At 42.6% G+C, this 26,250-nt stretch overlaps 2 protein-coding genes, 1 long non-coding RNA gene and 1 other non-coding gene across 5 annotated transcripts; 1 reads left to right on the top strand and 3 right to left on the bottom strand.

The window, feature by feature from the left end:
• Positions 1-11,192: 11,192 nt before the first annotated feature.
• Positions 11,193-20,682, bottom strand: KICS2 (KICSTOR subunit 2). Of its 2 annotated transcripts, XM_065048579.1 has the most exons (4): positions 20,335-20,681; positions 18,134-18,207; positions 17,919-18,055; positions 11,193-13,163 (listed from the first exon to the last, which is right to left on the bottom strand). In XM_065048579.1, the coding sequence occupies exons 1-4, from the start codon at positions 20,567-20,569 to the stop codon at positions 12,347-12,349; spliced, it is 1,263 nt and encodes a 420-aa protein (XP_064904651.1). In that variant the 5' UTR covers positions 20,570-20,681; the 3' UTR covers positions 11,193-12,346. The 2 variants fall into 2 exon arrangements, with proteins under 2 accessions (XP_064904651.1, XP_005499869.2); XM_005499812.3 differs by having other exon boundaries at positions 17,919-18,207; positions 20,335-20,682.
• Positions 20,683-20,705: 23 nt separating this feature from the next.
• On the top strand, positions 20,706-23,043 carry LOC135578195 (uncharacterized). The gene is made up of 2 exons (XR_010469520.1): positions 20,706-20,837; positions 21,564-23,043. It is a non-coding gene; the product is annotated as an uncharacterized LOC135578195 (long non-coding RNA).
• RPL18A (ribosomal protein L18a) lies at positions 22,619-26,248 on the bottom strand. The gene is made up of 5 exons (XM_005499811.3): positions 26,096-26,248; positions 25,512-25,691; positions 24,809-24,938; positions 23,173-23,282; positions 22,619-22,762 (listed from the first exon to the last, which is right to left on the bottom strand). Exons 1-5 carry the CDS (start codon positions 26,111-26,113, stop codon positions 22,670-22,672), a joined length of 531 nt encoding a protein of 176 aa, XP_005499868.1. The 5' UTR covers positions 26,114-26,248; the 3' UTR covers positions 22,619-22,669.
• On the bottom strand, positions 24,080-24,211 carry LOC135578358 (small nucleolar RNA SNORA68). Its single transcript, XR_010469872.1, has one exon. It is a non-coding gene; the product is annotated as a small nucleolar RNA SNORA68 (small nucleolar RNA).
• Positions 26,249-26,250: the final 2 nt, after the last annotated feature.

The raw sequence follows: 26,250 nt of genomic DNA, 5'->3' as shown, positions 1-26,250 counted from the left end.
TAAAAGTAGATTAGGAGCAGAATGTTTTGTTTTTTAAAAACAGAATGTTTGGGTCTTTAAAAACAGCTATCATCTTGAGTCAAGCTGAATATGAGATTTTTGTCCTTACAAAACGGAATTGTTGAATATGCCCTACACTCTGGGAGTTTATTTTATTGCACAAATGAAATAAACATAGCTGACAGGTATGCTCTTGGTTTCTGTGTGGGTAAAAGAGGAGTTACACCAGCTGTCCTAAGGAGAGGACCATTGATAGCAATATAATTTAGATACACTGTACTTGTCCTGTTGATGACCTAGATGAAAAAAAGCCTGACAATGAGGAACTGATGCACAGTTCATGAGTAAGGGAAAAAGATTGTGTATTGCTCTTAAAGCCCAAGAAAGAATAGAAGGCAAAGGCAATTTAAATAAAACTGCAACAAAAGAGATGCATTTCCAAGACAGAACATACATTATTCTGTGCTAAAAGGGAGTATTTGAGGCAAATTTACTTCAGATCAGCTTAAAATTATTTTTTCAAATGGGCATGTAATGTCCTATTGAGTTGTATTATGGGCTGATTCAGTGTTGAAAAGCACACACAAGATTAAGGAAGTGTCTGGAAACAGCCCCGTTAGCAGAAGTATGTTTGATTAACACACTTTGTATGGCAGTGCACATAATTAGGTCAGGCTTAGCAACTTATGGCTTACCAGAGCTGTTCTTAACTTTCTAAACATGAAATAAAAATTTAGCATCAGTATGTGGAAAACCAGGTAATGGTACTGGAAGGACAGGTACATTCAGCAACTGCAGCAGGTGCAGCCACTTCAACCAAGGGAAAAGATAGGAGGCGAACATTCAAGTTCAGAGCCCCCCAAAACAGCATCCATCCCCCTCCTGCAGGAACGTGACGAAAAATTCTGCTCCATCACCATGACAACTCGTGCTACATCATTGCCATAGTAACCATCTGAACATCGCTAGCTTTTTACCACATGTACGGTGGCCAACATGCCAACGAGGAGTAGCCACCACCACAGCCAGGCACTCAGCTCTGTCCTGCCGCTGGTCCCACCCCAACACATCTTTGTGGCTTCATCTGACCTCCGTCCACATTTCCCAGCCCCGCACCACCGGCTGAGCTCCTTGTTACCACAGGCTCTCCAAAACCAAGTCCATGTCATCGCCAGAGCACTAATTTAGTGCATTTTCCTATTGCTTTCCCCCCGTCCACTCAAGTGATTTATCAAGCTAAGATTAAATGTAAGCAGAAAATTTTCATCTTCCCTTTGAGTCACTGAAAATCTGTTCTATTAAACCAGCGCACCATGGGGTGGCTTTACACGCTGCATTTGCATCCCACGCACGCAGTCGCAATATCAGTTCAAAGGCACCGTCCTGTCCCCTGAAGAGCCACAATTTCAGCATCGTCATGGCGAAAGAATGTGTTTACTGTGCACCACCAAAACCCGTGTGATCGTCATTTTAACACGCCCGCTCAGGCCGGGCCGCTGCCTCCCTGGCAGAGTTGTCATGGTGTGCGGTGATGCGAAACAGCAGCAGGGGAAAGACACACTAACACTTCAGATCACATCAAAGCCGAAAAAAGTTCACGGCCGGATGATGTCTTTCATCCAGCTACCTTCTAATATGGAATAATGAAAAATAAACACAATTGTTACTGGGGTTTGACCCAGGGCGGGGGCAGAGGGTGAAGTGTGGGTGACGCACAAGCTTGGTGGTCAGCACAGAAGGATGTAGCGGGTTTGGAGCAGTTTGTGGTGGGGGTTCTCCTTCCTACGGCCCAGGGGCACCATCCCCACCTGGACCTTGGGCACAGCAAGCCTGTGCCCCTGCCGAGCCCTGTGGATCAACCCTGTGTGCATCAATCATGCTGAAAGTGCCACAAAATCAGCTGTTGCTCCTCTTGAAGGACAGGTAGGAGAGGGCTAGGATCCTGCTGCCACCTTGGCCCTTGTATCCCCCCCACCTTCCCTCCATTTCTTGCACCCATCCTCTGCCTCCCACAGCTTCTCCTTGGGCTTGATGCAGGATGCAGCATCAGTGAAACTCCCCAATTTCTGCACCGAAGGTGCACGCCCAGCATTGTCTTGTGAGGCTCTTGATGGTCCAAAGCAGCGGCAGCCCCAGCCTGAGCCACCCAGCTGGGGACCGGCCACCCAGCCCCTGAAACACCCTGTCACTGCACCTTGGCCTCCACCACTCAGGCTTGGTATGGTCTACCTTGGCTCATATGGTGCATATAACATATATGTCACATAGATATATAACCATATACAAATATATATATAACATCATATACATATAAATATATAACATATGGTTATACCATATACATACACCATATACCATATACATTTACAGCATCTATATATATGCATATTCATATATCACAGTAACTCTGCTCACATTAGACTATCAAAACCCTTCTACTTTGCATTAGGCTTAAACCCCAGCCTGACCCTATATGGACTTTAACAGTCATTCAACCATACTACACTGCCTTGGTAAAAAATCAGTTAGTTCTCCCACTGTTTAAGAAAAGAAAAAATAAATGAAGGAGGAAGGAAAAAACCTACCTTGTCTTTTCTAAAATGGAAAGCAATTTTAAGTGAATGAGTAGTTTTCAACAGGAAAATAATAAAAGCTTTTTTACTTTTTTTTTTTTATATTCAATAAAAAAGTCCCTCGCAAAGAAGATGAAACGTCATTTTAGTATTCATATATACATTAAGGTATCCAACTAGATACCTGTTATTGCTGTTTACAGCTGAAACAGAACTACATAAATCACTCAACTGGGAAAAAAGCCAACAAGACTCAAACAAACCTGACTAGAGCACTAAAACCCATCTCATGTTTATAAATGTGTAGGAGAGTATAAATTATTTTATCCTGGAAAGAGCCAGAGTCCAAAATCACTTTTTCTTTTTGTATTAATACCGCCCTCTAGTGGCAGTTTTTCTGCTTTACTGAAGCTAAAGGGTAGTTTTAACATACTGATTTTATGCATAAAGAAATGGTAAAAAAAATTGCAAATAGCAATTTGCTTACTTGCGCTCAATTTTACACCCACACTCTGCAGCCTCTGAATCTCTGCAGCTTTGGAAAGAGCCGTACCTGGCTTGTTTCAAGCATAACATGTGCCTAAGAAAATGCTACCATGAAAAGCATAAAATAATGAACTCCCTATAATGAACAGCTGCAGAATAACCTTCCAGATGGATAAGTTCCTCAGTGCTTGGTGAGCAAATTACACTCCAAAGCATGAGCTGTATGCTTTTAATATATTATTCTCTTATTAGCCTCCTGAAGACTTTTTGGTTGACAGCTTTAAAGAGAGATGTGACAGTTCAGTCTCTGGACTTGCACCTCCTTCTTGGACGTGCTACAAACTCATCAGCAAGGTGGTGGGTTTGCTTTTTTTTTGATCGTTCTCTCACTATTTCAGTCAGAGACATCTACACTTAGCCATAATCTAGCAGACATCATTTCAACACATCATCCCTAAGTAGAGATGGGCCTGAGGCACCCAAGTTATATTTAGATATCGAGATCCTTACGTGTTCAGGGATGAGTGGATCTGGGATATCAACTCAGTCTACAGGGAAAGGGAAAGAAAAAAAGAAGTTAAATAGTCCCACTAGACTGGTTCAAGATTTAGGCCCATCTATTTTTATGTATAATCAAGTAATGCACAACTTCAGAAATTTGCCTCCTCACAACTTCAGAGACTTGCCTCCTGCTTTTCTCACTGGGTGGTGCAGTCAGCAGGTCAGCTGGCCTGAGGTAACCACTGGGTTAGGAAAACACAGCGTACAGAATTTTTGACTTCTGCAGGCAAAGCCAGCCCGCACAGAGACCGTAACTTCAGCATGGAAACAGCTGATCAACTGCATCTCATTGTATTGAATTTGCAGGCAAAATGGTGTAGATAAATTGCTTAGGAGGTTGGGGTGGGGACTTGATTCATCACACTAATTCCCTGCTTCTGTAACAATAAATGAGGACCAGGCTTTTCCCAAAAACCTATTACACAATGAAAAGTAATTACCCAATTGGAAGTGATTTGCTCTTGCTCTCTTTGGACAGGGATGCACGAAGAGCAGGGGAAGATAGCTTTTACTCAGCTTACACGTTTTGCCTTCAGCAGAGCTCCAGGCACTTTACTCAGAGGTGAGCTCTATGAAAAGGCTTCCACACCTAGAATGGGACTTAATTGGCCAACTTTATTAAATAGTTCTGAAAGATTTGCAGTATCAGAATAAAGGCAGAAAGCTAAAGTGCTTAGTGCTCCCAACCCCTCATCCATCCCTCTGACAAGTGCTGGCATCTCTCAGGGTATGGACACCAGATTTACTTAGGGGAAAGGACATCTGTCAAGTGGGCTGCTGTGCTGCTGGGGGCAAAGGCAGCCTCAGCTGCCCCACTGCATGGCTAATCGAGCCCTTAGATAAAAAGTAGGGTCTCATAATCCAAGTTTTAACCCTCTAACTGTTGTATGTTCCTGGGCTTTTACCTCCAGGTGATATGCAGAGCCTCACACAGTCCCAGGTGGTCCTTGGAGAAGCATCACTCCCCACATCCAAAGAACCAGAGCAAGTATGCTGGGAGGACACAACCCCAGGCTGCAGCAGCCACCCCGCTCCTGAGAAGGTGATGGTCCCTTCACTACTGTTCACACAGTGGCCCAGTGATGACTGCACCCATCCAGAAAATAGGTAAGTAAGTTTCTCCTTTTCAGGCAGTTTAAGCTCTCATCCCCCATTTGAAAATAGAATGATCCTGTATGTGTCCTGGTGTTTAATGGAAACCCCTAGGAGCAGCTAAGGCTGTAGCACCCTCCAGCCAAATCTGGAAGTCACAGGCACCTGAGAGAGCAGGGGAATACCTGGAGGTTCTGCTGAACATCTGTGCAAACATGCAGAGGAGGGACACACTGACTTGGATTCCCCTGGCCAAAAACCACATTGGATATGGGTATGACTTTTTACTAAGTAAATGCTTAAAAGACCAACAGGTTATTGCATGCTCTGGGAGACAATGTTTCCTCTGCTTGCGTTCCCAGGGAGGAATAACTCCAAGACAAAATCAAAGACTGGGAATTCAGTTTAACACAGACAATCCCGTCTCCCTTAGCATCTCTCACTGGCCCTCATCCCTCTGACCACATCATCCTCCACACAGGACACTTAAAGGTCTTGGTGCAAGGTTGTGCATCCCGGTATGGGGATCATGGTGATGCTGGCTCTTTATGGCTCTAACCTGAGGAATTTGACTTGCAGACACTAAAAAACATCCTAGCACTTTTGTAGCAAATTATGCATATGCCACAGAGCCAAAAATTTAGTGCTACTAAATATTTTATCTGATCAGCAGTGAACTGCACAAATAAAGCACAACACTGCACCACTCTGAAGCTTCAGATGTTAGCTCATAAAATTGTACCAGCACATTCCAGCTAATAATGGGATACAGCAAAGCCTGTCTTAATCATCTGTCCAAAACCAGATGCTTTGCCAGCATTATTGGTACCTAAAGATTGAACACTGCCGTCCTGGAAATAGCATAGTTACTCTAAAGTAGTCACATAAAACAGCAGCTACTACAGGCAGGGTCTAGCACAGCTTTTGCAGGATATAAAATTTATAGATTCCCACAAAAATAGGCCAGCAATGCAGAGGGACCAGCAAATCCCACCTGCTCACGGTCTGCCTGCGCTGCAGTCCTTTTGCATCTGTTTTCTCCCTGCCCATCTTTCCCAGAGCTGTCATCTGCCCCAGACCATCTCACAGTGACTTGTCTCCTCTTCTCCTGCTCTTTGCTATTCTTACCGCTGCCATGTACAGCCAGGCCACAGTCACGTCCCAGCTGCAAGGTGGAGAGCCCTGTTACTCTACCGCAGACACAGCAGCTGCAACACCAGGTTAAAAGTTAGCAGAGAACTGAACTCGAACAGGCAAATCCTCCCAGAAGAGCTCCACAGCAATTACAAAAATCAGTCACGCAATGTGTTGAAAGCACACATGCACAAGAGAGGAAAAGAAGCAGCTCCTGGAGGAAAATGATTGAGTACTTAAACAATTTCATGGCAAAATAATCCGTTACCTTTATCCTCCAAAGGAGACTTTTTCTTTAAATCAGTCCTTCAACAGGAAAAGGAAATCGAAGTTCGATTCCATCTTGCATTTGACTTCTTTATTTTGTGTGCCTGCTCTGTGAAGCATGACACTATTGCTGTCCTTTGTCAGCATTCCTGTTTACAGAGCGTCTCCTGTTTTTCCCATAAGCAGCTCCTGCCTTTGCACAGTCGCAGCCCAAAGGCCATCCCGGCTGAGCAGCACCACAGTTGTCCCCAGGGGCAGGACACTCACTGCACCTGAGGCTCAGGCAGAGGCCAAGCAAACGAGAAGTGCTTGGTCTCAGCTGTGTCCACCCGGGCAGGGCTGGCTCGCATCTCTGGGAGTCTGAAAATGGGACTTCTGGAGAAAACGGGGCAGAAACACCAAAGTTTCAGCCAAGCTAGTTAGCTTAGTGTCAGCACTTCTGGAAGCAATCAGAGCTAAGCACAAGTCCAGGGCCAGCCATGCTGTGTGACATGTCTTACAGCAAGACGAGGGGTTGCAGATATTGGGACAAAAAAGAGGACTTGAGGAATGAAGTATAGCGCATTGCTGATTTCCTTCAGAAAACCTGGGTTATGAGAAGACTGGGACCCAGTGCAGTAAAAGGCAGCAGGCTGACCTGTGGCAGCAGGTGCTCCGGACTCCTATGCAAGGAAGCCTCAGATAACTGATGTCAAACAAAGAACAACCGCTAAAATGATGATAAGTGTCTCAAAAAGTTCATACGTGAAGAAGAGTGGACCAGCACAATAATTAACTGGAAGAATGCCGTAGAATTATTTCCAACTATAGCACAGACATTCTTTTAAGTGATTTAGATAAACACTGAGTGTTAATATTCAAATAGATACCAAGAATTTACATTACTTTTAGATCATTAAAACCTGAATATTATGTGAATTGTGCATATATTGCAGTCCTTTGTAGCACAATACAAAATATATTGATAGTTTCCATTTCACAGAATCATTTTGGTTGGAAGAGACCCTCCAGATTCAGTCCAACCATAACCTAACCCTGGCACTAAACCATGTCCCTAAGAGCCTTGTCTATGTGTCTTTTTAACACCTCCTGGGATGGTGACTCAACCACTTCCCCGGGCAGCCTGTTCAGTGCTTCACAACCCTTTCTGTGAATAACTTTTTTCCTAGTGTTCAATTTGAACTCTACCTGGTACAACTTGAGGCCATTTCCTCTTGTCCTATCACTTGCTACTTGGGAGAAGAGACCAACACTCTCCACGCTGCAACCTCCTTTCAGGCAGTTGTAGAAAGTGATAAGGTCTCCCTCAACCTCCTTTCTCCAGGCTAAACAGCACCAGCTTCCTCAGCTGCTCCTCATGAGACTTGTGCTCCAGGCCCCTCACCAGCTTCATCACCCTTCTCTGAACTCTCTCTGGCACCTCAATGTCTTTCCTATAGTGAGGAGCCCAAAACTGAACACAGGATTCAAGGTGGGTACTCAGCAGTGCTGAGTACAGTGGGACAATCACTACTGCTGGCCACACTATTCCTGATACAAGCCAGGATGCTGTTGGCATTTTTGGCCACCTGGGCACATTGCTGGCTCACGTTCAGCTGGCTGTCGATCAACACCACACCCCCAGATCCCTCTCTGCCAGGCAGCTTTCCAGACACTCTTCCCCGAGCCTGCAGCGCTGCCTGGGGTTGTTGTGACCCAAGTGCAGGACCCGCATTTGGCATTGTTAAATCTTATACAATTGGCCTCAGCCCAACGATCCAGCCAGTCCAGATCCCTCCCTCTGTATGGCCTTCCTGTCCTCCAGTAGATCAACACTCCCACCCAATTTGATGTCATCTGCAAACTTTCTGGGGGTGAACTCAATTCCCTTGTCCAGATCATTGATAAAGAGATTAAACAGAACTGGCCCAAATACTGAGCCCTGGGGAACACCACTCGTGACTGGACACCAACTAGATTTGGCTCCATTTACCACAACTCCTTTGGCCAGGCCCTCCAGCCAGTTCTTTACCCAGTGAGGGGTACGCCTGTCCAAGCCATGAGCTGCCAAAAAATTCTGGCTTTATGTCTTTGTGCAAAGGGGGAAGGAAAGATGTTTTATTCAAGAATTAAACCAAACCAAACCAAACCAAACCACATACACAAACACCACACACCACTGCATTTAAAAGAAAACAGCTTACAGAGCACAAATACAAAATATGTAAGATGTGTGAGAATACATTTGCTGTCAAATTCACATTCCAAGCAAAAGATACTAAATTAAATGCTCTGACAAAAAAATCCTCATGGACCCAAGTAAGTGATGAGGTATATGAAATTCGCTACAAGATCAGCTTCCACACTGCTATTCTAAGCAATCTGAGTGGGTAGCAAGAATATGAAATCTCAGTAGCTGATTTAAAAACTTTAAAATACGTCTGGAAGTGTTGGCTTTCATTATGGTATCATAAACATCTTTACATCTTGCATTCAGTCACTTACACAAGGCTTTTAAAGTACACTAGTATATTAAATTGGTGGAGAGGAAAAACTGGCTGGTGGGATATTGCCCAGCTCAGCAAAAAGTACATTTTTTCTCCGATTCTTAGAGTAAAAAGACTGATCAAGATTTGAATATATTTTTTTCCAGTTACTGAGTTTCTGGTCACCTTTACCTACTCCACATATATGTTGCCCCCCTTAATTATGTGGACTGTCATTACTGGCCTAGCCAATTTTACATTGGAGAGAACTCATTCGTCATTTAAATTATAAACTCCTCAAAGCATAATCTAAGGAAATGTGCTTTAAGTCTTCACTGGAATAACAAATCTGCAAATACTCATTCCTTGCACACACACACACCCCACACACACTTAGTTTTTGGTCATAGCACACCTCAGCTCTGCAAAACTATTTTATACTGATTATTCTAGTGCAGTTACCTCTTCAGCTTGGTCCCTGCAGGTTTCATCCAAGCCACTTCCTACAGCCTGGATTTTCTGCTCCCCACCTTGTGTTAATTTAAGGCTGAGATCTCACAAGGAGAGCCTCAGGAACAAGACTCTGAAACCCAGAGACAGGTCCACAAAGTTTGTCTCTCCAGCATCTAATTCTCTCCCATTGCCTCCCTTCTCACACCATGGGAGAGAGATGGTTATAGGTCCTTTTGGTTCTTTATCTGTCTAAATACTCCAGAAATTCTCACCCACAAGTCTAATGGCTCCTCTGGCCACTTCCTTAAAATTCTCTGGAGAAAACTGCAGCAAACAATCCCACCAGTGACAAGGGACAGAGTCCCTTCCCCATTCCCAGACACTGCTTGCCAAAAACAGCAGCAGGAACATGCAGCAAACCCCCAGGTCTGCTGAACAGAGTTGTCTCCTTTTCCTTTTCCCATAAAAACCATCAGGAACAGCCTCCAGCCATTTCAGCGTTTCAGCAAATGACAAAAGCTGCTGGTCTGCCCCAAAGTGCAGCAGATTTCTCTTTAACCTCTTCCAATACGCCCCTGCCACTCAGAAATGAGGCAGGAGTTTGTACCACAGGCAGTCTCTTCCCCCAGCCTTCTCACCCCCTTCCCACAGATAACTAGTTGTGCTGGTTTGACTGAAAACAGGTTAATTTTCTTAATGCAGTTAGAAATATTTCTTTTCCATAGCTAGCACACACATCATTTGGACTTAGTATGAGAACAACAGATAACACAGAGCTAATGCTTTTAATTGCTCTGGTCTGAGAGCCAAGGACACTCTCAGCGCTCTGCCCACAGGTGTGAGGCATCGAGGAGGGGAGGCATGGATGGGGCAGAGCTTGACTGACATCCAGACGGATCAATAAGAGTATTCCATCCTGTTAGCATCATGCCACATATTTAAGAAAAGTCAGGACCTTCCGGGTCGCTGGTTCTTCTGCTCTTCTTTCTCGCCCTGGGCTGCAGCCAGGGGAGTTTGGATCAGGAGTTTTAGTTTGGCCTTTTGCCATTTTGCAGAGGCCTCCGAGCCCTTCTGCCTTTTACCTCTTTCTTCTCTCTTTGGGATCAGGTGCTCTTTCCTGGGACTGGCTGCTCAGCACATTCATGAGGAATAGCCTTGAGTATCTTTTATTTCTGTTTTACATATATATTTACTAGTAGTATACTAGTATTTGGTTATTTTTTTAAACTGTGTTTATCTCAGTTCAAGTTTCTCCCTTCCCTTTTTGATCCTCTGCCCTATTGCGGGGGTGAGGGAGGGGGTGAGTGAGTGGCTGTCATGGTTGTATTGCTAGCTCAGGTTAAACCATGACACTAGTACAATGGGGAAATACCGCAGAGGCAGATAGAATTTGTGCAACACTTTATTATGCTGCTGAAGACTGCGAATCAGTTCTGGTGACAGACTATTTTCTATTAATTAGGCTGAAGAAGCCAATAGTACAGTATTATTACGAGGTCACTGTCCCATAGAGGGAAGCACACAAACTCTCTCAGTACTGTCATTTGCAACTTTGTCCTGTTACAAAGGCAATTCAGGCTGCCAAGAGCAGCACTGTTACAAACAGGTGCCCTTCAGCTGCTAGTATATTTCCAACTCTGTTATTTTCCAATGACAAAGAACAGTCTCTAAACTTTTGAGAGTGACACTGCAGTCAGTCTAAGACTTCATATGAAAGGCAGTAGCACAGATATTCACAACAGACTAACATGTAATTATAGCAAAGCATGGAAGGCTCTCTGGCACAATGTGGAAGAGCTTACATCTGGAGAGCAGAACATGCTTATGTGATTGTAAAGAAATCAATACTTGCAGCAAGACGCGAGACAAGCTACCATCACCTTTTGTAGGAGAGAAAGGGAATCAGTAAAAGCCATGTCTGCAATGGTTATCTTTTATATTTCAGTCTTAACAGAAACTGACATTTCGATTTAAACTCCCTTTTAAAACAAACCTGATGATATTATACCTTACACAGTGTCAGCTAAGGATCTAGAATAACTTTACTATATTTGCATACATCATACGGTAGACTCGTATCAGTCCTCCTGAACTCCCATGAAAGTGCTTGCACAACTGCATAGTTAACGGACAGAGGAATCACACAATATAAGGCTACAGGTACAGCCATATGGACCCTTTTATTGTAGCTGGAAATATTGATTTCCAAAATAAAGCACTTTCAGGGTAACCAGAAAACATACCTTTTCTAAACCTGCAGCCTACAAGTGGTAACATTTTAGAATGAGGTAAACATACTGCATAGGCTATATATTTAAATTCAAATTCCAATAGTTATTTGGCTTAATGGTGAAATTACTTAAAACTGAACAGAAAGAGAAAACTATACCTATACAAATCTGAAAACAAATCCAGGTTGACCCTAATAGTAAATTAGAAAATAATTCATTTACAGAGGGCATTTCCTACTGCTTTTTTTTTTTTTTTTAAGTTACCCAGACAAAAGCACAATATGAAAAGAGCTTTGCTGATTTTCCCAAGGAGCTGTTCCTTCTAGAATACCTACTCATCTTGTTTCCCTCAGTTAATCTGAGCCAAGACTGGTACTGGGCACATGCTGTCACAACAGCCCAGTGAATACTGGCCTTCCAGCCTATGCTGCAGCTTTTCTTGCCGCAAGCAGCACTCTGAAGCAGTGACAAAGCTTTGACACAGGTGTTCAAAATAGACATTGGTGCTTAACAGAGTGTCAGAGACCTCAATTATCATTTTAAAATAATTTGAAAGCTAAGTTAGAATTAACAGTGGTGCCTTTCATGATTCTTGTGTTTTTATTTAAAAATGTGTCCTTGCAGGTTTGCTTTTTTTAATATTCCCTTATATCAGTGTTTAGTTCCCAGAAATCATTCCTGTCAGACATTGCAGTTTTCTGAAAAGACAGTATCTTCCATCCTCACCACATTTTCAATAAACTCTGTAGCAGACAGTCAATGATCACACTAAGTTAAAGTGCATATATTCCTTTCTGATACAACAAAGTTGTGGACTGAAAATATAAATCATACTGAAAATTGAAAACCACACACAAAAAATCCTACTGTGGCCATTTAGCACCCCACAATGATGCTGTCCCACTGAGTACTGCCCAAAAATACTTCTCTTCAAGTGTCTGTTAGCTTAAAAAAACTTATAACATTAAAAATAACAGTTCCTCTTTAATTAGACTCTGAGAATCATGAATTTATGTAATCTTTGAAAGCTACAGCTCCCCCAAGGCTGGCATACCGCCTTGATGACTTGTAAGTAGTTTGTATTTTACCCTTTGGATCCAGGCTTCAAGCTTGCAAAAGCTTTGGAGTTCTTAAGGGAATGTGAAATTTCATTGAGAAAAGAAATGAAATGATAGTCCCTTTCTGACTTTTTGGACTCAAAAATAACTACAATGGTAAAGTGAGGTTCGGGGCGAGTCAGAAAGTACGTGCTTTGGACTTTGTCATCGTAGAAGTGAACAACCTTCTCCAGACTGTTGAGGTCAGAGGTTCTGTCAGTCATAATCATGATCACATTGGGCCAGTGCATAACAGGCCTGTCGCTGGGCAGAGACACCACTGCAGGGTACTGATCCACTCCTTTGGGGGCTTCCCTGTAAGAGTGGGGATGATGATAACCATGTCCCTGAAAACTCTCTGACCCACGATTGTCAAAAATCAAGGAAACATTGACGGCATCGTACTTCCGGATGAAGCTGGAAATTTTCCCAAAGTAATCAGGATTTGTTTTAGCAGTCAAAGTTTTCATTTCAGATGCTGTTGTTTGTCGACTAAGGGCCTCGTGAAAATAAAAGCTAAACTTGGCAAGGAGAATGTTTTTGAGCTTCATCAGCCAGAGGAAGAGGTGCGGAGGTTGCACAGCTTTCTGAGACTGCCCTCCAAACAGATGCTTCTTGGTCTCTCGCTGTTTCTCAAAAATTTGGCCCCAAGTTTGTAGTTTTGTGTGAGCACTGTGCAAGTTGACCAGGGATGGAAGGAACTTCCACTCTGAGATCTGAGCCTGAGCCTTTAAGAGATGTGCAAGCACATCTACTTCCAGCTGGAAACTGCTTTCAAGAGGACTGAGGATTGGATGATGAAATCTAGAAAACATAACATTATTCAAGACATGAGAAGTGCTGTACACAACAGTGAAATAATCACATAGGATGTATTTGTTAATTCACAGACAGAACAAGCAACAAAGCAGAGTAACATGTAAACCAAAAGATAACCATGTTAATGTAAAAAAAATTATATATTTTAATGTAATTAGAGCAAGTCTTTTAATAAATATACAACACTCTGGATTTGACAAGAACACCTGTCAGACATTTCTCTATCAAAGCAAGGAAGCTATATTTGATCAGTTCAAGAACAACCACTGTTTATCTCGACCCGTGAACTACTATAGCACCATTTCTCTTTAAATTCAGTTGCTTTTGTTCCAATTTTAAATCCCTTCTGGTGGTAAAATACATCTTAATGTCTTTCTGCTATTGCAGAACTATCAAGTTAAATCAAAGGAAATAGGTTATAAATCTGCTGTTTGTACAGGAAGCTGAGGAAGCCAAGCCAAGCTTTTTTTTTTTTTTTAATTCACAATAAATTTGTGATGAGAAATCAGTCAACAGAACCATGATTAACTGTATTTACCAACAAACCAGGTCTCAAACTTCAAACCTCAGTGTACCAAACACTATGAAGAGGAAAAACATTTGGCAGAACTTCATCACATCACAACGAAGGCACGGTAACAACAAATTTCTCTCTCACTAAAAATTCAGGTCAAGATCAGCTCTCAATTTAACAGATTAAAAAAAAAATACACCTCACGTACCAGGTAGAAGTGCCACTGCACATCTTATTCACAGGGGTGATCCTACTATTTGAGCAAATCTCAATGAAATGGAACTTTATAGATTCATTCTATAGCTTTCTCACTTCGTTTTCTCTAAATGTCAGGAAGTAGGACAGATCCAGCCTACCTTCCCTCTCTTCATACTCAAATTACTTATAAAGGTATAACATCATAATCAGTAAATACATACTTAGCTCAAACTGTGCAAAACTGTTCCAGTTACGGAAGCTAAATACTTAACTTTAGAAATAACGAGTATTCAAAGACAGAGGTGGCCTTCTTAATAAATGTGTTCCCTAATAGGCATTTAGGACTCTTAAAGAGGCCTCCAACAAAGAACAACCAATAATTCAAAGACAAGACTTCATGAGGTTTCTGTTTAAGTAAAGACAGATGCATCCCCTCACTTCAGAAGAATACTGTGGATCTTATTATTGCTTTAAAACAAATAAGTTTGTATTTAATCCTTTCGATCTTTAATAGATTATCTTCAGACAAAGTGAAAGCAACTCCATTATTCCCCTCAGCTTCAAGGACACAGTACATCTAATCCATTTCAGAAATACTTAGTTCAAAACTGAAGCTCTTAATTATGTTGTGGACCAGAAGAAAGACTGAGAATTTTAGGCTTTTCATCCCCCCTTCCTTCACTATTTTCTCTTTGATTTTCCATCAAGCTCTTGCCAAAACGTTAATTCTTAGGCTTGTAAAAACTGTCTCACAATTTTCACGCTATTTTTAAGCATCTCTTTCTTTGACAACTGCAATACATGTCTTGAAAGGATTTGCTATTAAGATGCAAGTCCAAATTTGTTTGAAGAAAATCAAATTATGCATATAATAAATCAGTTGATGCACCCCATTCTGCAAACAGGCGAGGCTGGGTGACCAGCCACCTTCTGTACACAGTACATGTCAGCAACCATCATGCCCATCCGCTACAGCGGAGATCCAGGGATTACTGGCTGCTTTGGTGGGCTGAGAAGTCGAGAGTATATTTACATTTCTTTAAACAAACAAAGATCAATTAAAAATAATATTCCACTAACAGTCAACATCATTTTTCCAATGGTTTTGGTATTCAGCAGAAAAACACTTTTGTTGCCATATATTAGAAGAGTGAAAAAAACAAAACAAAACAAAACACACAACCCACAACATTATGCAACATTATTTGTTCCAGACAGTCCCATCAAGTGCACACTTAGCACAGTAGTTTCAACACACTTTCAGTCAGACCAAGAAGGTTATTCTTCAACATTAAAAGCAATGAAAAAATTCATACTAATGCAGCACTGCCAAGTCTCCTGGATTAACATTATAACGTATGGCTTCCCAATTCCACTCTGCTTCATAGCTCATAGCTATCTTCACATTTCACTGCACAGCACAATTTGCTAAACTGTTTTAATTCAAAAATACACATCTCAGCCACAGCTGAGAAGCTTGATATGGTAGCAAAGTAAACTAACAGGTTATGTACTCAGTGTATCTGCTGTAATTAAGTTTCATAACACAGAAGCTGAGCTCAGTATCATGTGAAACTGACAGGTTTTTCAAATATTTCAATAAGCCAGAGTGTTAAGAACCTAAAAACAGATTGGAAAATTGATTTTTCCCCCTAATCATTCTCTGAAGCAGAGGGATGACAGAATTTTGTTTTGCAGGCTATAAAGAAACCTCATTTTTTTACAAGTTTTTATTTCTTTCCATAGATCACACGTGCATGTGCGTATTTACAAAATGCCAGCTAGATTAATAACATTTAACACTTTAAAATAATTACATCAAAATAGGTTTACTATTTACATATTCATTTTATACTAAGCTTATAAAGGATCCTGTTTCTGATGCTGTTTGAATTATTTCAGTTAACATCCTACCCAAACCAATAGTTGAAGAATTCTGGAAAAGTTGCTTGTCAAGATGCATTCAATAGAAAAACAGAGAGGAAAATGTCTAGTATTGGCTGTTTACAAGTCAGAAATAAGTAGTAACAAAATAGCTTTAAACTATTCAAGGGTTGATGATTTTTCAGATACAGACAGTACAATTTGATTGCTGACAGTCAGTTAATTCTGTCATTCCTTTACCAGTAAGCAGTTATTTGCCCTGCATTATCTGATCAGCTATTTTTAGATGTAAATTAAAGAAACCAAGGCCAGAACCTATCTACCGAACAGATACCATGTCTTAGCACAGTTGGCTGAAGTAATGGCACACATGCCCAGCTACAACTGAGGGATATGTTCACAGAAGGAAAAGGCTGGGTAAGGACAAGTTTCTTTGGCCTTTCACCTGGGAGTATGAACAAACTGTAGAACAGAAATGCCTTCCAGCCAGTACACATCAACCTAACAGCCCCCAGAAACTGATATGAGATATGAAGAAACTAAGGAAGGAGTAAAGGAAGGTGTCATTACCCCCACTTTTATCAGAAATAATCTGTACATGACTGGGGAGGACCACTCAGTAGCTACTGAATTAGCTCTAACAGCATCTTAGAACATCTCCATCACAGAGAGTGCTCATTAACCCAAAGCAAGATCATCAGTATTTTTCCCAGTGAGTCGTCTTTTTTTTTTTTTTTTTAAAAAAAGAGGTTGTAATAATGCCTTAGAAATAGAGACATGTCACTGAAACGTATTTAAATAGGATAGTAAAACATTTCATATATAACAGTCTCAAGTCACTTTGTCAAAGTATCAGTTGCGGCTTTAAGATTTTTAACAGTGCTGTTGACTCAGCACATGCTCAGAACACATGGCTATGGTTTGTGTACAACACAAAGTTTTCAAAAAAACCTATTACACATCCTTTTAATGTTTTTCACACCAGGGAAAAGACTATGTAAGTTTTGGTTTTCATTGGACTAACAGCCCATATATTGTAAGGGTTCACAAACCAAGAATTGCTAAAAAATTCACTAGTAAGATCATACAGGTTAGTTTCGATTTTCAAAAAAGCAAAATTATGTAGCAATTTGCTTAAGTTATTCCTTAAAAAAATAAGAGAGTCTGCTGCAGTGATCAGATCTGGCATGTCAGAAAGCAGCACTGAAGTATTTTAATTTTACCTAGATGTACCCCTCAAAAATCATAACTGAAAAAAATTAGACCTCAGAATATTCTCCCCCAATGTCATCTGAGACACTATTTCACTAACAAATAATTTTTAAAATTCAACTACATTTGAAAGATATCTTGGCTACCCTATTTTTCTTGAAAATAAAGAGCTAAAAATTGAGTCTGTTGACAAGCACGCCAATTTTTTTAATTTTTTTTTTTTTTAATATGCCACCACTTTCAGGGCTCACACATCTTAGGTATGAAATACCCACCCCAGAGTCATCTAGAAACATCCTTGGATTCTTCTAACAGGAACTATTAGATCTTAATTTCCAGAATGCATAACAGCAGGGACCAAAGACTCAGAGGTGTTCCTCCTACTGAGTCCAACACCTCAAAAGAAGTGATAACAGAGCACCATAAAACCATACTAGGTAGGACAGATAGTGATGATGTACCTTCTAGAATTGAGCAGAAATATATTCTAATCTAAAAGTAAAATTGTCACACAAATATCTGTTTTATTTATACGTCCATTTTACCGAAGTCCATACGAAATTAAGCCTTATTTCCTCTTGGCTCCTAATGAAAAAGTGCAAGTTCTTCACCTTTCCTTTAAGAAGGAAAATTACTTCCTCTTTGCTGAATATGAACATGCAGAGTATTAAGGAATAGCAAAAATGGCTCTTAGAACATGATGAGAAGAAACACCTTCCCTTTTTTTATTTTTCTTCTTCAGATGAGTCATATTTTGAGACCTCACAGATCTGACGCTACTGACCGACATTCACTTCAGGCACAAATTCATGCAAGGGGCTGTGCTGCGCGGCAATTGTAGGACAGCGAAGTTTTTAGGCCCGCTCTGAACCTCAACATCATTTATTACAGATCATATGTCTGAGTATTACTGCCAGCAAATAAGCACTGACCTTGAGCTGTATTTCTTTAAGATGGATTCCAAAATGTTTACCAGTTCCTCAGAGTTAATGAACTTTTGGGTGCTGAGCGTGTACATTTTTTCATAGAAGTCAGCAATTTCCATCCGAGCCTGAACAAAAAAACAGAGCTGTTCAGACAGGTGAGAAAGCAGCTCTTCCAAGTGAGGAGCTGTTCCTCCTAGTGCATTGCGACCCGTTGCCACCACCTTCTTCAGCTCATTATGCAGAGATGTGTAGATGGTTCGGATGGAGTCCTTTCGGCTGAAGAATGACTGACCACCTGTTCAGATAAATATGGAGGTATTACCAAAATCCAGGGACAGCAAAGATAGACAGCAATACTGGAAAACTGCATATAACCACACTTGTTTTACACTAGGTGTTCCTAAGCGGTATTTGATCCCAGTATTTTTTTTAATCAAGAAGAAAAATAATACATTGAAATTTTTAAGTAACTGAATTACACGTAGTATAAACTCAGAAGCACTTTACGTAATTTTATAGAAGTTACACTTGCCCTAATTCATATTTCAGTAGCCAACGACTACTTCTATTAGTAGCCAACAAAACTTCTTCAACTCCCTTACATTTGTCTTAGTTATAGTGTGACCTTTCAGAAAAGGGTTCCGTTCACTTTGCTACTATGATACATGACCTGGAAATACCGTTTTCTGCAGAAGTCAGAAAAATCAAGTCATCATGAAATTTTAACAGTCTTCACTGCTATTAATATCTCTAGATCTTTTCAAGAGAATTCTCCCAACAATACCTCTTCAAACAAAAAGCACTCAAATCTGCAAAGCAACCTTTAAATGGGAACCACGTGTGTAGAAATAAAACATTACAAGTCCTTACACAATCCTAATATAAATCTGAATTCAAAGGCAAAACAATTGCAATTTATCTCAGTGAGACCACAGTGCAGGTTAATCCACAACTAAAATGGGAGGGGAATTGTCAGTGCTTTTCTCTACCTGCTTAACACTGTGAAGGATAAAAAAAAAAAAAGTAGAGAGTCAAAGTAAAAAATATTTAACTTTGATGCTACCAAAAGACTGTACAAGGGTACTCCCCTTATTTCATCATTTCTATTTACAGATGGCCTTATGTGCTGCTGTGGCACTCAGGAGCTGCAAGAGAGCAAGGATCACAAGGACTAAATCTGCAGAACTTTTTAAAAAGAGATTTTGAATTTAGGTTCCCTTTTGAAACTGTTTATAAATTTTGTAACGGTGGCTGGTCCTTTTCGCATCCATATTACCCATATAACGTTCAAAAGGGACTATAGGAATTTGAGGCAAGAAAGCAGATAACTGGTTGTCATGGAGAAACAGCTGCCTCCCTAAGCCAAAAGCTGTTCCCAGATCATGGGCAGGATGAAGAATCATCTATTGACATTGCTCATTAAGCACATAAACAAAATTTTGTCCCTTCTCAATTTTGTTCTTTCTGCAAGCCACCAAACTAAATTTTTGAAGTCAGACTTATACATAAGAGTTTTGTCTGTAAAGATCTTTTTATAAAATAGTTTCAAGTCACCACTCAAAAAAATCAAAGGAGATTTTTTTATGCTTTACTGCATTACACATCAGAGTCATATCCCTTGTTCCATTTTCCATGTCAGTCTGCAGTTCAAAGGGAAAATAAGCAACTTTGCTCAGAGGGCAACATGATGACAGCTCATCCTGTGCCAGTTCGAGATTTTTCTATTCACATATTGAGAGGATGAGAAGCAGCCAAAATTGTGGCAAAAACCTCCTGAGATCCAGCAGTGTTTACATGACAAACAATTTTTAAGAGGCTATCTCCTGCCCTGAGTACTTGCACATGTACTTAAGCACGTACAGCTCTAATATTATGCCCTGGAACTGTGGTGTGAAAAAGCTTTAGCCCTTTGGTCACCCCATTGAGCTCACCTTTGCCAGAACCTCAGCCAGAGCATCCCAGCACAGAAACGCCTCTGACTAAATCTCGGGAACGGCAGGTAGATATGATAGTCTACCAGCCAATACAGAGATGCACCAATTTGCACAGCTACTGTGCCACCTACAGTCTTATTTATTCTTTAAAGATGGCACAAATGGCACAGCCGATTTCTCACGGGACCCAGGGACACTTGCTGCCCCGTGTTTCAGACGCACCGACACGCACCTCACCGAGGCCAGGGTCCTCGGGTACCCAGCACTGTGCAACTGCCGGCTGACAGATACCCTCACAGGCCTACAGCAGCCACCCCTTCCCTACCGCGCTGCCGACACCCCTGGAGCTAAATCCGGGGCGGGTGGTGAGCTGCCGCGGGCGCCCCAGCAGCCACCTCAGCGGCGGGCGAGCGGCGGCCCGGAGGGTGGCAGGGGACAAGGGGCTCGGGGAGAGGAGCCGGATCCCTCCCCCCGGGGCGCGGCGGTACCTAGCTTCTGGCCCAGGAAGGTCATGCTGTGGTAGGCCTTCTCGGCGGCGGCCAGGTGCGCCAGCCCGGCCAGCAGCGCCAGCCAGCTGGCCCCCGCGCTCTTGTTGGCCTCCCGCTCCTTCTCCACATTGTCCTTGGCCTTGTCGTAGGAGAAGATGCCCAGGTGGGAGAAGAAGGTCTCCAACACGGCCTGCTCCACCGGCACTGGCGCGCCCAGCGGGATCGACTCGCCCATCCCGCCCGGCGCTGCCGCCGCCGCCTCCACCACGGCCGCTACTTCCGGGTCCGGCGCCGCGACCGCGTGAGGGAAGAAGCTCGCGCCACCTCTCCCCAACGCGCCTGCCGTTGTCACGTGACAAGCGAGGCGGGGCGGAGGGGAGCCGGCTCTGGGCCACGTGACGGGCTGGGGCACGGGGACTGGAAGGGACCTCGGAAGATCATGCAGTGCAATCCCCCCACAGGAGCAGGAACACACAGATGAGGTTACACAGGAAGGTGTCCAGGTGGGTTTTGAATGTCTCCAGAGTAGGAGACTCCACAACCTCCCTGGGCAGCCTGTTCCAGTGTCTGTCACCCTCACCGTTAAGAAGTTTCTTCTCAAATTTAAGTGGAACCTCCTGTGTTCCAGTTTGTACCCGTTGCCCCCCTTGTCCTATCGTTGGTTGTCACTGAGAAGAGCCTGGCTCCATCCTTGTGACACCCTTTACATATTTATAAACATTAACAAGGTCACCCCTCAGTCTCCTCCAAGCTAACTTGGCCTCACCGTGGAGGTTCCATCCAGCAGCGTCCTCCAAGGGGACCGAAACCCTGAGCCCCAGCGGACAAACACACAGCAGCCGTGTACAGTGACTGCTCCTGGGTCAGCCGGAGCCGCTGCAGGCACTGTTTGCAGGCTGGCTGCACTGGTTCCTGCAGCCAGCTGTCCTCTGCCCTGCTACTTTGTGGGGTTTTTTCTGCAACTTAAATCTGACACCCATTTTCACGGTGAGCTGTCATTTGAAATGTCCCCAAATACAGGGTCTTACAGGCAACCTTGTTCCCACCTTTCAGCATCAGCATGGCAGGATGCCCACAGGACCCACCGAAGTTTCTGTTGCCCACCATTTTGTTATTTATGGTTTCCCTGCCCTTGCACCCAGCTGGCTGAGCTCCAGCCTTGTCACTGAGCCACTCTAGAGATCATTAATTGCTTGAATTAATCCCCTTTTTTATTGATCGTGTTTCAGACAGACAAGCTCCTTGGATTGATTCACTGCAGAGGCACTGAGGACCATCAAGCTGAGGCACAAGGCGCGACGCCATGGATGGGGCTGCGGTGTCAGCACTGCAGTCCTGGCTCTGCACAACAGCTACCCCCTTCACACTGAGCAAAGCTCTGGCTTGAAGTCAACAGGCAGCTCCTCTCCTGCCTGATTTGCAGCTCTCCAGATACCCCAAAACTAAGTTGATAGCAGTTTTCTCTGTGGATAGTTTCCCTGTGCTCACATCCGCATTTGTTTTAAAACTGACATCTAGACAAAACACGGTTACCAGTTCTTCAACTCTGGGCGAGACCCCTCTGCTAATTCAACTAGCTGCCTACCTCATCCAGGAAACACTCAAAACATACCGTGATTTTAAAAAAGCACCAGATGCAAAAAAAAGGTGAGAAGCAGCATTTTCAATTAACCTGAACTGTAGAGCATCCGCAGTGCATTTTTTTTTACTGTGGCATTATATGGTAAATATGGTAGCCTAAGGATTGAGTTTGGATATAAATACTAGTTTTCATCAAAACAATTAGTCTAATATCAAAGTCTGTCAAATCCTTCACCACTTTCCACTTCTAGGTGCAGGCACCTCTGTACATGTACATGAATTAATTCAGAACGGTGTGTAACATCCTTGAAAAGGTCCAGGTTAGAACTGCAGTATTGGCTTTAAATGCTTAAAACCTGCAGTAGCTTAACAGAAGTTACAAGGACTTCATTCTTACAGCTGACATGTTTGAGTTCTGCATGCACAAAATGCTGCCTTCTTCCCAAATTCAACTATATTTACTGAGCATGCCTAGGAGACAAAATGAATGTAGGATTTTATAGCAGCTTGATAATAGACTTACTCTTACCTGGAAAGCTGGGATATTTGGGTAATTTAAGTTAGCACCTGAAACATATACCTTGTCAAGGCAATCATAGCTGCTAGTAGTAGGCTGCGAATAGTTTACATAAAATAAAGAGTAGGGAAGGGGACTCCTAGATATCCAGGACACTGTTTCCCAAAGACAACTAGGAGTCAAAGGTTCAAGTAAGACCTTTATTACAACACAGAGTTGAAAAGCACGTTTTCGTATCTAAAAGAAAGTATTTGGTCTCTTGGTAGTGAAACGTGGTTTGTGCTGGCGACGCAGAACTCTGTGAGGCAGAGGGAACTTGATTTTAGAATCCTGCAAGAAAAAATGTTTCTATGTTAATTAACATATTAGACAAACAACAAAATATAGTTTGCAATATATTGCTAAGCTATATTCAACTGCTCTTTAATGTATAGAGAAGCAATGCATCCACAGATTACATATACTTCCTAGGAGCTAACAGATGCCTTAGTTTTGCAATTCTTTTTGAAAGTAACACCTCTTAAAGCCAAGTCTTCTGCAACATTATACACACTGGGTTTAGTTTTATTTCCTTTCTAAAAGTTCCAGCATTAAAAGTCTTGATCATAATGTAATTGTAAATCTAAGTGTGCAAATTTGGTTCCCTCCCTATTTTTTCCTGCAAAGCAAATCAGACAAGAGAGCTCCTCTTTCAGTCCAGTGTTAGACTGGGACCCACCAGCCACTGCAACATCACTTACATGGAACTGCTTGACTGCTGGTCTACGGCACTTGCTGGCAGCAATTTCCTCAACTTTCATGATCTGAATAGAGTGAGCACGGGCACGATGACGGGCTCCCATATCACGGTCTGTAACAAGAAAACTCATTAAAAACAGGCCTTAAGACATCTTCAGTTCAAAAATCTTACTAAAATCTTTTTTTGGAAATGTTTACAGTACCATCTATAACTTTTAAAATTTCTGATCAACTCTACTTGATCACAACGGTTTTATTAGCACTTCAGTGATGACAGAAATATCACAGAACCAACACATAGCAGCAAATTCTTCCTGGAACTCATAACCAAACTCCTCCAAGTGAGCGTCATCTTATTCTTCTTGCCTGATTTCAAGAAGGTACACACATACAGAAGTCATCTCTACATGGGACATTTTTTGCACAAGAATACTGTGATTCAGAATCAACACTGAAGTGTGATTACTGGAAAGGCACCAACTCCAGAAAAAATTCCCTTCCAAAAGGAAGGTGCAAGTGAAGGCAGGACCTGAGGTTATCTTAACTTTTCCTAAAATTGACAAGTGATAAAAATAGAAATGTGAATTGGTATGTTTAGCCCACATAATTAGGTTTTCAGAGCAGGAGGTGGGCACCTGCACATGGGCTACCTGAAAATTCCTCCCTGGGGCAGTGAAAAATCACTGCCTTCAGATCACAATGTCCATGGCTAGTTCCACAAGATACGCCTGTTGAAATACAATTGTGCCTACAATGCTTCCCATGAAAATCTAACACACTTATTAAAAACTTAACTGTCAATAGCATTCTTGTACATAAAGGTATCAGTCATTGTATTGTGACAAATTCAAGTTCTCAGATCTCCTAAGGAGTCGCTTGGTATGTTAATTAACAGGAATTATTGTAAGTTAATGTAGAACCTTAAATTTCACTTTCAACAGCACTTCAGCTTTTGAAAGGCGACAAGATACATTTAATATTTGCACACATGACAAGAATATTATTATTAAGAACAATATTCTTTGGGTTTTTATGTGCATTTTGTAGTGTTCATAGCACTTCTGAATTCAAATATCAGCAGCATCAGCTACAGAAAAGGTCTGTCCCTCAGGTACTTCACAAAACACACTGAAATCAGGACAACTTCCATGAACTGAGGCAATGAGCTCTTAGAACACCACAGATTATTTATTCCCCCCCTTTTTTTTTTTTTACTTCCTCTCCAAAGGACAAATGCTAGTATGTTCCACCTTATATCTGAAATATTCTCTCCACAACACTTGAGAGGATACATTTGATTATTTTAAAACAATATAGTGCCAGAAATAAGTACAGCACCTAAAAGGTCATGAAACTTGGTCTGTACAGCAAAACTCATTACAACAATTGTAGAAAGTCACACCAAGACAAAGTGGGAATATTTTCCACTAAAAATACTGTATGAAGAGTGGGAATGAATATAAACTCCACATACATCATACATAAACATCTATGGACTTCTCCATGAACTTCTCATTTTATTTTTCCAGTGTTTCAGTTATAATGGATCAAGTTGGCACCCTTTATGCCCAGTTTAAGATATAATCTTGTGCTTATATACTGGTCCTACAATTGCATACCTCAGTTACATGTACTTACAGCACTGAGTGACAGCACCAGCTGTGGTCAAATCCCTGTACTCCCGGTACATGTTGTGAGTTCCGCTACGAGAATCATAGCGCAACCAGATGCCAAAATTTTTTACCTTCAGAGGGGACTTCTCATACACCTGAAATTACATAAGGAGACAAAATTAGAGATATTATGTAATCAGTATTTTACTAGTTTATGTATTTTAGAGTTCCAATTAAAGCACTGTAATTTTATTGTCAAAACTATTTGCCCTCTTTCCCCACAACATAGCTACATTCAAATCTTGGTAATTAAGAGCAAAGTATTTTAGTAATTCAGCATAGGAAGGAAAATACATACAAGCTTTCAGCTCTATAGAATGTTCTTTAAGCATCAAGGTAGAGGAATGCAAGCATCCAAATATCTACTTTCCAGGGATGACTCTTAAGACATATATTCCACACTGAGGCAAGAATAAGAACCAGACAGCACCACTAGCTAGTGGCATAGTTCATAGCTCTGAAGTGCTGGGAAGCAAGTTTCTTTTTGGTTTACTGGACATACAGTGCACTTTGAAAAAAACGAATTAATCACTCAGCTTCACAACAACTCACAGACAGATGAAATTCAATCTCACCCCCAATAACAGCACTTCATAAAAATTCCTTCCACATATACCAGCTGGAACTCCTTGTAAGTCTCTCACTTTATAATGTTTTTACTCCCGCACCTGGCCACAGTACACAATTTCTCCAGAAGATTTCTTCATCTTCTTCAGCTGAGAAACGAAATACCAGAACCGGGACTTGGCAACAACATGGTTCGGAGCAAAGATCCGCATGCGATAGAGAGGAGGGGTCCGGCACTTCGGCGTGGGCAGGCATCGACCGACCACCTTGTACTCCCGGAGCTGGAGGAAGACGAAAGACAAGCCGCCCGCAGCGTCAGCGCCGCGGAGCTACCCCCGCTCCCGCCTGATCCCGCCTCGCCACGGTCCGGGCCTGGGGAAGGCACCGCAGCGAGAGCAGGCCAACCCAGGGGAAGAGAGAAACCACCGGCAAAGAGCTGTGCCGCCCTCCGACCACGGCCCCCGCACAGGGGCGGCGCAGCCTCCTCACGCGTCCTGCGAGAGCGGCGGCGCCGCCGCCATGTTGGCTGCTCGCCTCCTCAAGGGCCAAGCAGGGCTGCTTGGGCGCGCAGAGGCCGCTTTCAAGCACCGCAAGCCCGCGCCGCCGTCCTCCCAACGGCCACCTCAACCCCAGTGGTCTCAGTCCCGGCGCCAGCCGTGCTCCCTGCACCCCAGCCGTCACTCACGGTGCCCGACGCCTTCATGGTGCTGCCTCCTCCGCGGCCCGCAGGAAAGGAAAGGCCGCGTGCGCCGCCGCCTCCCGTCACCCGCCCGCCGGAAGCCCCGCCCCCGGATGCCCTCTCCGCCCATTGGCTGGGAGGAGAGCGTGATTGGAGAAGGC

Source organism: Columba livia, chromosome 1, assembly GCF_036013475.1.
Source record: "Columba livia isolate bColLiv1 breed racing homer chromosome 1, bColLiv1.pat.W.v2, whole genome shotgun sequence".
Taxonomy (NCBI): Eukaryota; Metazoa; Chordata; class Aves; order Columbiformes; family Columbidae; genus Columba; species Columba livia.
Note: the sequence above shows the minus strand (reverse complement) of the source record. Positions and strands in the feature narration are given on the sequence as shown.